The sequence below is a fragment of the Centruroides vittatus genome, unplaced genomic scaffold (genome assembly GCF_030686945.1).
Source record: "Centruroides vittatus isolate TY-2023 unplaced genomic scaffold, ASM3068694v2 contig_628, whole genome shotgun sequence".
NCBI lineage: Eukaryota > Metazoa > Arthropoda > Arachnida > Scorpiones > Buthidae > Centruroides > Centruroides vittatus.
The window spans coordinates 5,988,826-5,999,947 of record NW_027122385.1 but is presented as its reverse complement, the minus strand read 5'-3'; the positions used below and the strand labels follow the sequence as shown (position 1 = coordinate 5,999,947).

At 26.3% G+C, this 11,122-nt stretch overlaps 1 protein-coding gene across 2 annotated transcripts in view; it reads right to left on the bottom strand.

Moving 5' to 3' along the window:
- Window positions 1-3,303: 3,303 nt before the first annotated feature.
- Window positions 3,304-11,122, bottom strand: part of LOC136979581 (calcitonin gene-related peptide type 1 receptor-like) — a 54,999-nt gene continuing 47,180 nt past the window's right edge. For both annotated transcript variants that reach the window (XM_067275600.1, XM_067275601.1), the window contains exons 14-19: window positions 10,243-10,328; window positions 10,043-10,178; window positions 6,813-6,854; window positions 6,522-6,611; window positions 6,317-6,353; window positions 3,304-3,350 (exon numbers count right to left, since the gene is read on the bottom strand). In XM_067275600.1, the coding sequence (XP_067131701.1) occupies window positions 6,336-6,353; window positions 6,522-6,611; window positions 6,813-6,854; window positions 10,043-10,178; window positions 10,243-10,328 (372 nt within the window). In that variant the 3' untranslated portion in view covers window positions 3,304-3,350; window positions 6,317-6,335. The remainder of the gene's footprint in view (window positions 3,351-6,316; window positions 6,354-6,521; window positions 6,612-6,812; window positions 6,855-10,042; window positions 10,179-10,242; window positions 10,329-11,122) is intronic.

Here is an 11,122-nt window from a genome sequence, read left to right as displayed (position 1 = left end):
CTAAATATGTTTTTCAGTAAGAAATAAATGAAATATTACTTAACTTTATTCGTTAAATTAGATTTATTAATTAAAAATTAAAATATAAGTAGTGTTAAATAGGGGTTTAAAATTATGACGATGAAACTCCAGTAGGGATGCTTCGATAATAATTTTAATTATATATATATATTTATGTAAAATATACTAAAAAATAAAAAAATAAAAATAAAATTTTATATACAAACAGATTTTTTTACGTCAGAAATTCACTCAGTTGACAGACTCTTTTTCTCCTTTTTTTTAATGTCACAGATTGACAATAACCTTTGAACCTTATTCGGGTTATTATTTCTCACTTTGTAGGAAAGTCAACTTGGAAGTACGAAGTAGAAAAAATAAATAAAAAATAAAAATAAAAATAAAAAATATTGAACAGATTGTAAATTGTATTTTCCCCTCTCCACTTTACGTGTTCAAGAACATAATTAAGTATATTACACTTTAATTAGTGTTTACAGCGTGCAAATTTTTATTATTAAATCATTTAAAATTATTAATTAAGCACTGATATAGCATATAAATGAAATTTTAATTAAAAATATAACGCTGTATAACAGTGCATTAATGATAATTAGTTAATTATTAACAATAATGCAGTCTTATGCCAGATTGTATTTGTTTTTATTTTTCCTTTTTAAGATTTAAAAATATTATAAAAGAAGTTAAAAATTAATGTTTTCATAAAAATTTTGAGCTTTTTATCTTTAAATTTTATTACTTTTTACAATTGGATTTCATTAAATTTGGTATAAAAGTTGCTGCTGTATTATATAGTAAAAATTACTTATAAAAAATTGTTTAAATGTAATTTATCTAACTTTTTAAAAAGTTTTATTTAAGTATATGATATAAATTAATATTTTATTTTAAAAATTATTTTTGTATTCGTTTCCTCTCTTATAATCCTAAAAATTAAATTTTTTCAATGTTCTGAAAAGCTCCGATTATAAAAGCTCTGAAAATGAAAATTTTGACATCTTTTTAATATTATTCCCTTCAAATTTTACGAAAAAAAATAATTAAAAGTGTTGAAAAGAGCATAAAAAGTTATATTTTAAAAGTTCGATTCATGCCATAAGCTGTTACATGCTTTTAAAAGTATGCATTAATTGCATTCTCCTATACTTTAAAATTATAATTATATAATTAATATATTTGTGATGATGCAAATGTCATTTATAGTATCACGACTCTGAAAACATCTTTTCTGCATTAAAAAAATCGAATAATAATGCTTAGAATATCACATTTTTTAATCTTCTAACTTTATTTCTTCCATATATATATATATACTGACGTTACAATATTAACAATAATATATTCCATTATAATTTATGTAATACTTAAAATTAAACACGAATATTTATACATATGAATACACATTTATGTTGGCACATCTCTTGAGTTTATACAGTAACTCTACATGTACAGGATAAAGGAAAGAAAATCCACGAAAGGATACAAAGAAAACACAAAGAAAAAAAGGAAGGTATGTTTTCTTTGTAAAGTCAAACATACCTTAATGAAGGTATTCCGATTGACAGCACCATCTGACATCGCACGTGCATGTGGAGCACATTCCAGTACCACGAACAACATCAGTCATAAAGGCGATGTACATGATAGCAAGACGAAGTGTGTCGATCCTGGAAAGTCTCTTCTCGTACGTAAAAGTGGGGACCAATTTCCTCAATTTATCGAATGCTGCATTTAGATTATACATTCTTCTACGTTCTCTAACATTAGCTGCCCTCCTCTGTGCCATGGTCACCACCCTCTTTCGATTCATCCTAGAAGGATACTGCACGTCTTTAACTCCCATAACGCTGGTACTGTTGTGGTAGTGTAAGCTCCCTTCTATATACGTTGCTGGTAGGTAGTAGTCTTGGTGGTTGGTAGCATCGAATAACTCTGGACGTATACAAGGTACCACCTGATATCTAGAGAACTCCATGTGAGCCTGAAAAATTGTTCGATAGGTGGCAGTTGGAGTAATTAGGGAATCGCTCCAGGTACGAATTATCGTCGTCCGTTCACGTCACGTGATCGCTGGAGCGAGTTGTACGCGCCACGTGCTGGCTTTCCATGCCCGAACGTTTATTAGAAGGCACAACGTACTGGCATAGTTCCAAATTTCATGCTACGTTAGACAGCCAGCCAGAATCGGCCAATAGGATTGTCGACAGGTGCGTCCACGTGCTCCAAACCGTTATATCTTGGATAGCAGGAAACTGTCAGTCATCGAATCAGACGGGGTTGTTTTTCCGGGTGTGCGGTTACGGCAAGCTGTCGCTATGTAAATGTAGCGAGTCGAGTCTGGACTAGAACTCGAGCTAAGCAATTAATCACTTCAGGTGCGTGAAGAATTGGAAAGTAAAGGAAGAGGGAGAGAAAAAACAAACTTGGTGGTGTTACTGATATTTAATTTTCTGGCATTTTTTCCTTTTTTTTTTATACGTCCAAAAATTTAATTTTTTTATCATTTAATTCCTCTCATATATCTAATAAGAAGCGTTCTTAATTTTATAAAATTCTATTAATATTTGAAAAGTTTCAATATATAAAAATCGACTTGTTTGCTATCCAGGTTGTGTATGTGTGTGTGTGTTTTCCCCCTCGAAACTGTTATTTCCTTCCAGCTTGGAAGGAATCAATCACGGAAAACCTATAAGCGCCTGGGAATTGGGCTTCACTGCTGACTACCAAGTTCTGCGGATAAGCCAACATTACAGGTTGACGGTTGCTGCTTTAGTAATGGAGAAATATATCGGAAAAGATTGTACACTTGAGAAAATTATTTGAAACAAAAAAAATTTATATAACTTATATTTATTTATTTTATCATTATTAAATAATAAATTACTATTTTTAATACTAAATTTTATCACTTTTCTAATCGGATTAAGCAGATTTTGGTTTTTATAATACATAAAAAAAGCAGATGTAGATTATATATATATATATAAATAATACAGTATATAGGAATAAATAAGTATATCAGCATCGTACGTGATATTCTATTAGTTTTACTGTAATAAATATTAAAATAAATATATAATTTATTATTTTTATACATACTTTATTACATAAATTAGACAATTTACAATACTTTTACAATAATTAACATAAATTATGAAGAGTAAATAATATACAACACACTGTAATTGCTGTTTTCTTATGCTATTAACATCAAATGAAGATAAAATTAAAGAATTTCTCGACATTATTTATTATTATTATTTTTAATTTATTCGAAGAAGATATTTCTTTATATTCTCTTTGACGGCTTTCGAAAATGTTTCAACAACCTATTTTAAAAATAATGAAGATAAATTTTTAATCGATCAACTAGAATTAATATTTCTTTAAGTTAAAAAAAAATCGTCATTTATTTACTTGAAGTATCCAAGAGAGCAATGGAGAGAAATTGTATTTAAAATTTTAGAAATAAGAAAAATTCCTTTAAAATTTTTATCTTAATTAATTTACTTTTTTACTTTAAAATCACTTTACATCATCCTTACGCTGATATTTATCAAAGTAATTTATTTATTAAAATTGTTTAATTAAATTAAGGTAAGTAAAGAATGGAATTTAGTAAATAAATTAATACTTTTATTCACTTTAAATTCAATAATAATTATTAATTTTAATTGCTTTTAATTATTATCAATTTATTTGAAAATAGAATACAGTAAAACCTGCCTAAAACGGAAACCTGCTTAAAGAGAAAACATTCTTCTGAGTGGAGAGATTTTTTTTTTGTTTATTTATTTACGTTAAAAAAAAAACTGTTTAAAACGGAATTATCGTGCGATTCCGCATTACACAAGTTTTGCTGTATATAATTAAAGAATAAAGTTAGAAATAAATTCAGAAACACTTTATATTTTAATTAATAAAAGAAATAATTTGGTTAATTATTAAATTGTCGTTACAAATTTAATATTAATCACATATATAATTTAATTATTTTAATTGTTATACGCAGTCAAACCTCCAAACAACGGCCACTGATGGAAACATTTCTTTTTTAAATAGTCGCTGTTTGAAGGTTAGTCTGTACGCATTTAAAGAGTTTTTCAGAAATGACCGCCGTTAAGAGGTGGTCTTTATTGCAGGGTCGAGTTTATTTAAATACTGTTCTTAAAAATTTCAATTAACTTTTATTTTTAGACTGAATTTTATAAATTAAATGTATTATAAAATTTAAATAAATATTTACATAATTTATATTATTTTGTTTAATAAAAATATATTTATTTAAGAAAATAAAATGAAAATAGCTTATTTTCTTCTACATTTATTATATGTCTAATTATAAAATATTTATTCTGCTTCTACTTTTTAATAATTACACAAAGTATGAAAAATTTTAAATTATTTTATTTATTATTTATATTTTTTAATTATTTATGAATACAAATTTTTACATATTTATTCAATAGTTTTTAATTAGAAAATATTCAACTTATTACTTAATTAACATAACTAATAGGCTATATTTTAGATGATATTAACTGAAAAATTTAAAGAATAAAAATATATTTAACTTTATAATTTACTTTATAAAATAAATAAAATACATAAAAATATTTTTGGAAAATTTTCAAAGGATAATGCATAGAACTGTAGCTTACTCACACTAGGATCCTGTAAACATTAATTGAACTAGCTATAAGCTGATAAGATTTTATAAATAATATTACACTAGTATTCTATAATAATCATACTAAGATCCTGTACAAGGTTAAGGGTATCTCTCATAGCAATCTCTTTTAACCTACTACACATAGAAATATTATTCGTTTATTTAGGATCCTGTAAATACTAATTGAGTGTTTTATGCTTATAGGATTTTATAACTTCATAAGTAATATTAAACCAGGATTCTACCTTCAGTTTATTTATAAACTCATACTAGGATCCTATACAGGATTCATATTAGAATCCTGCAGTCTACTTTATGTATATTATATATCTATTTATGATCCTATAAATATAATTATTAATTTTATAGAATTATACATTAGAATATCTTTAAATTCTTTCTATTATTTTATATTTACTCTAAAACTTTTCATTTTTTTGTATATTTATATTAATTTGTTTATTTTCACTAAGCATCTTCAAGTTTTTATGTGAAGGAGCGTGAAAGAATTTCTGTTTGAAGCTGGCAAACTTTGTATCCTATCTCATTCTACTTGAACTTTTACAAAAATAATTTTTTTTTTGTTTAATAAATGGAATGTTTTCAAGTGTTTCTTGTTTAGTTCACAAAAATATCACATTAAACTAGAAGACATTAGCATTTTGTTTGAAAGTTTGTCTGAAAGATGGATCAATGATGCAAAAAAAGAAAAATAATAGTTTTTTTTCTCTTAAAAAAAGTCTACTCTTTGTCTGTATAACTTTATTTAAATAATCAATATTTGTATAATTAATAAAGTGATATTTTACAAAAATTATTTTTTTATAAATTAATTAATTTATAAAAAATTGTAAGCATTTTTAAATACAGCCAGAAACCTGTAAACAGAGTCCACTCATAAAAAACAACAGAATGGTCGCTGTTTAGAGGTTATCTTGTATGCATTTTAAAAAGGAGGTGGTCGTTTATTGCAGGTTAAAATAAAATTTTTTAAAAAGTTTACTTTAATTTTCGGAAAAACTAGTTGTGATTTTACAATTATTTTTAATGATTTAATTACATTTTTAACTTTTAATTAATTACTTTTCAATAAGAAAAAAAGAAAAAAAAGCATTGTATCTATTACTTAATGGTATCCTGATTTTATTTTCTTAACAACAAATCTTTTTACTGAATAGAAAATTACTTTCAGGTAATAAATAAATAATTAAATAAAGAAAACAAATTCCAAAATCAATTTAACTATTTATAAATTTCCAATCCGTATAATTTAATATATTAAAAATTCATTGCATGAGTGAGATGAGATTCTATGCTTTAAATGTTTATATCTGATGTATAATTTATTAATTTCTTTCTCTCTCTCTCTCTCTCTCTCTCTCTCTCTTTCTATATATAACAATATATACAATCCAACTGAATATTATATTTACTCTTTTTATGTAAATAAAATTTTCTAAGTGATTTACTAAACATAAACATTGTAACTTATATAAGAGCATGATAAACAAAAAACACTGTACAAATGGCATTAAAAACTTAATTTGTTGTTTAATTCATTTCTGCACATACTAAAAGTCATATTATTATAGAAATAAATAAGGAAAATAATATAATTTTTACCTTAAATTAAGTATCAGGATTAGACCTCTGTGACTTCCTGAACCAGTAAAATATAAATTGTGCATGTAGAGAGAAAAAAAAATTTTTGCTTAAATTAATACTGTTTTTTTATTTTTCATTTAAATTAAATATATTAAAAGTGGATTATAATGTTGACATATTAATAATTTTTGTAGAAATTAATATAAAGGTATAAAATACTTACAGACAAAGTTGTAGCCGCATACGATACTCTCATATCCTTTCCACGGTTTAGTCTTGACCTCATCCACTTTTTCTTCCATAGTGCAACTACCTAGAGTTAAATATAGATTTATCCAGAGCAGCACCTGCAGCTTTCACTTATCTTAATTTTCACGTTTAACTTTAATAAATTTGCTTACAGTAAGTAAGTGAACAGTTAGATAAATGTATTTAACAAATTAATAAGATAAGGAATATGTATAAATAATATATATATATATTTTTAAATACTTTATAGAAAAATTCAATTTACCTCACCGTTGAAAAAGCAGAATATTAATGCTACACAAAAACCCTAGAAAATTGTAATTTTTATATATTAATGAATTATTAAATAATAAATTTAATTTTAAATGATAATGCAGAGATGGGGAACATTTTCATCCCATTTTAAAAGGATCTTAAGAAGCTGCGTGTTATAATGCAAACTGTACGAGTGTGCAAATTCAGAATGTTGTTTTTTTTATTAAAAGTAAGGCAGAAAATATACTCGAAATTTATATTATTTTTACATTTTAACAGGCCACACTAGCAGCTACATGGGATCACAAGAGGCAAGGATGCTGCTGTTTCCCAATCTCTGAAATAATTTTTAATGGTAATTTAAAAAACTTTTAACAATTTTAACGCTAAATCCTGTATTTCGTATGTTTTATATTATAATAAAAATTAATACATTTAAAAAATACATTAAATTTTAAATGGTAATAAAGATGGGAAACACTTCCATCCTATTTCAAAGGGATTTAAGAAGCTGCATGTTATAGTACAAGCTGTACATTTAAAAAAAAGCAAAAAATATACTTTTTTAACTCAAAATTTATATTATTATTTTACATTTTAACACGCAAAACTAAGAGATACACAGGTATCACAGGATGCAAGAATGCTGCTAGCAGCGCCATAACTAGCCTTTTATGCGCCCGGTGCGAGCATCTGTAACTACGCCCCAAAACTATGACCCAAAACTTGGTCCAGGTCATTTATGCGTCCCGCACGGTCTACGCCCTGTGCCTGGGCACCGCTGGCACCGCCCTAGTTACGGCACTGGCTGCTAGTTCCAATCTCTGGAATAATTTTTAATGGTAATTTAAAAATTACCATTAAAGAATAATTCCGATTTTAATGCTAAATCCTGTAATTTTTATTTTTCCTATTGATAATTTAATTTTTTGTTTACAAGTAATTGCATCTGTTGTTCATATCCTTCTCAATAATTATTGAGTAATTGTACACTGTATACGTATACTTGGCTTCTTCTAGTGTTTGTTACCTTCCCATTATATCAGGAAGGTTTACAGTTTTGCATATTCCATTTAACTGAATGGAAATAAGCCATTTATATCATATTGGTTTAGAAAGTTAAGTACGTAGAAGAAGTTAATAGCGTGAGTAAATACCCTATCTACTAGAAAGCTACTTTAAAATGTTTACTTTAAAATCTTAACAGGTTTTATTTAGTAAAAATTAATTTTTCATAATATAAACAGTGTATATGACGTAATTTTTATGAGCATATTGACGTACAGGAAGCTGTGAGGGAGGAGGAAGCTGAAAGTAATTGTTTGGTACTGCCATCTGGGGATAGGAAAGCATACTAGATATAATGCACAGGAATTTAAATATCCACTCTATATGCTAAAATACGTTTTCCTAAAGTAAAATAACTTAAAAAATTATAGATATAAAGTAAACCGGCCATATATTTATCATAAAATGCATAAATGATTATTTTGATAAATATTACTTTAAAATTATATAATCAAAGAGAAAGGAAGGTATTTGAATTGGATATGATCTGAACCCACGACATTCATTACTACATACTTATGTAAAAAGTAGTGTGTGAGCCATATTATAAATGAGATAAAGATAATGTATTTGAAAAGGATCTGAACCCACGACATTTACTAATAATTAATTCATAGAAGGGTTATATGTGAGGGAAGGATTACCATCCGGAGACAAGATCTTGATGCCTTAACAGATTTTTTATATATGTGTTTTTTATTTTTTATATATATATTTTTTTGTATAATGAAGATAGAAGTTGAGGTTTGTTCTGTTTTGGTTTGTTTTTAGAGGGGTTTTTAATTAAAATTGTTTGAAAGTTATTCTTGTTTACTCTTCTGTTATGCATGGTGATAAGATGCATGGCATTGTTTTGCTTATTCTTCTTTGGTTTGGCATGTATATTTGAATAAATATGCAGGTTTTATAGTCGAACCTTTGGACAACGACCACAACGGAAGAAATGGCCGCTATTCAGAGGTTCGACTGCATAATATAATACAATTTTTAAAAATGCATTCAATTAATTTATTTAAAAACAGATTTAAGCGATTAGTTTTTATATCACATTAATAAAAATTTTAATTGCTAATTAATTATATTTGTTTAATTAATTTTTATGTCTTATATTACAGAAAAAATGATTTCTAATTATTAATTTATATCTTAATTATTGGCATGTAATGATATTTATAATAATTATATTTTTCCTTAATAATTAACTAAACTATTATTATTATTAATTAAATAAATTAGTTAATAATTAATTCTATGATTAGAAAAACTTTAACTTCTGGCTGAAAATACAAAGGAATTGGATGAAGTTCTTTAATTATTTCTTGATTTTCTATATTTGTATTATTATTTCTTGCATAAATAAAACACAAATATATTTCTTGTACGCAATATAAGAATATACTTTTGTATACAATTTTAATGTGAAGAATAATATGGATTAGCCTTTAGAAAATTAATATAAATGTGTTATTTTTCAACTGCTCGTCTCAAACCACGAATTAATTTAGTTAACTCTTATACAACTCTCAATTGAATTGCTGTTCTCTTTAGTTTTCACGCATTGTAAACACCTCGTGAGAATGTTTATCACATACCATTATAAGTTAAATATAACCTTCACCTCCCTTCTGATCACCACTTATGCTTATTTTCCGCAAAGTAAATGCTTATTCTTCACAGAAACAATGAAAAAAATGATTAAATTTTTAAGTTTTAACTGTTGTTTAATGTAGAAAATTATATACTATAAGTCAGTGTAAATCTTAGTAACTTTAACTAGCATATTATAATCACTTTGGATGGTGTACGATAGCGTGAAACCTTGCTGCAAACAACAGAATAACTGCTCTTTAAAATATTTCTGAAGGATCAGTAGTCTTTCTCTACACAGTAAAAATAGACAAAATTTGACAAAATCGACAAAAAACATGCAATTTTTAATCATGTTCTTCCATATCTGGTCTCGATTTAACGTAGTTTCTTGCCCCTGTAAATCATACTTTCCATGATAACAATCGAGTAATGCCAGCATCTATCTAATATTGTTCTCAAGATTGACGAAGGACAGACAATCAGACAGACTTTTTGAGCTGCAATTTAAAAATTGCAGCCCAAAAAAAAATTAATTCTTAAAATTAAAAGGACAAGGATAGTAATAAATTACTCAATAAATACCTGAAATGATGTTACTATAGTAGCAATAATCTCATAAACTACTTCTCCTCTTGTTCCTGGATCCGGACGGAAAGGTGTTACCAAATAATGCAAACCCAACAGTGGTAAGAGGATCAAAGTAGCTCGAACTGCTTTCCTATCGTAATTAAGTTATTATTATCCCTAAGTAATATTGTTTAAGTAAGTCCTTGTATACATACTTAGTTTGATGTGTCTCCGGAGAATTTGCAGCTCTTAATTTTGTCACTAGAACACGTACAATGTTAACCAAAAAGATGACGTTCAACTGTAAAAAATAATTACATTTTTAAGTGTTTTCGTTAATTATTTACATGTAAATAAAGAACTTCAACTACAAAGTATTAAATAGTTAAATTATCAACAACAAAAGCAAGAATTTATAAAGTATAAAACATTTTATTTATACACTTACAGTAAAAGGAAAGTAATATAATTAAGCTTTATTTTATCCACATTATAAATTCCAATTATTAAGATTTGTACAGTTTTATGTAATTAATATTGGGGTAGGAAATTATTATATGCTTACTTCATTTATTATAAAAATCTCCTAAGTTACCAGGAGGATAAGTCGTGAGATTTAACAAGTAAGAAGTTTCTGCTTCCAAAGTTTAATTTAATTAACTTAAATGTATTGATTTCTTTCTCAATTCTTATCAAATTACTTTAAATATGTTTTAGTTTTTGCATATAATTAATAAATAATAATAGTAATTTAATTTAAATGCTATTTAAGATCAAAAGTTTATACACGTTTTACATTCGTTCTCTTAATATATATGCTCTGGTAGTTTAGGAAGAGTCAAATGAGGCCTTTCCTCGAGCTTTAAAGGGCCTGTTACAAGCTTAAATTTATGCGTGTCGCCATTCTGTTTGGATTATTCAAAAGTATTTACAAGTATGTACTAAGTAAGTAGGGCATCTTTTATATATATATTTTAGTTATTTAGTACAAGTATACTGTAAAATCTGACTCCAGTTCAGTTGCCAGATTTTAAAGGGAACCCACATGTATGGAAACTGAACTGTTAGTTCAGTTTCCATACATGTGGGTTCCTT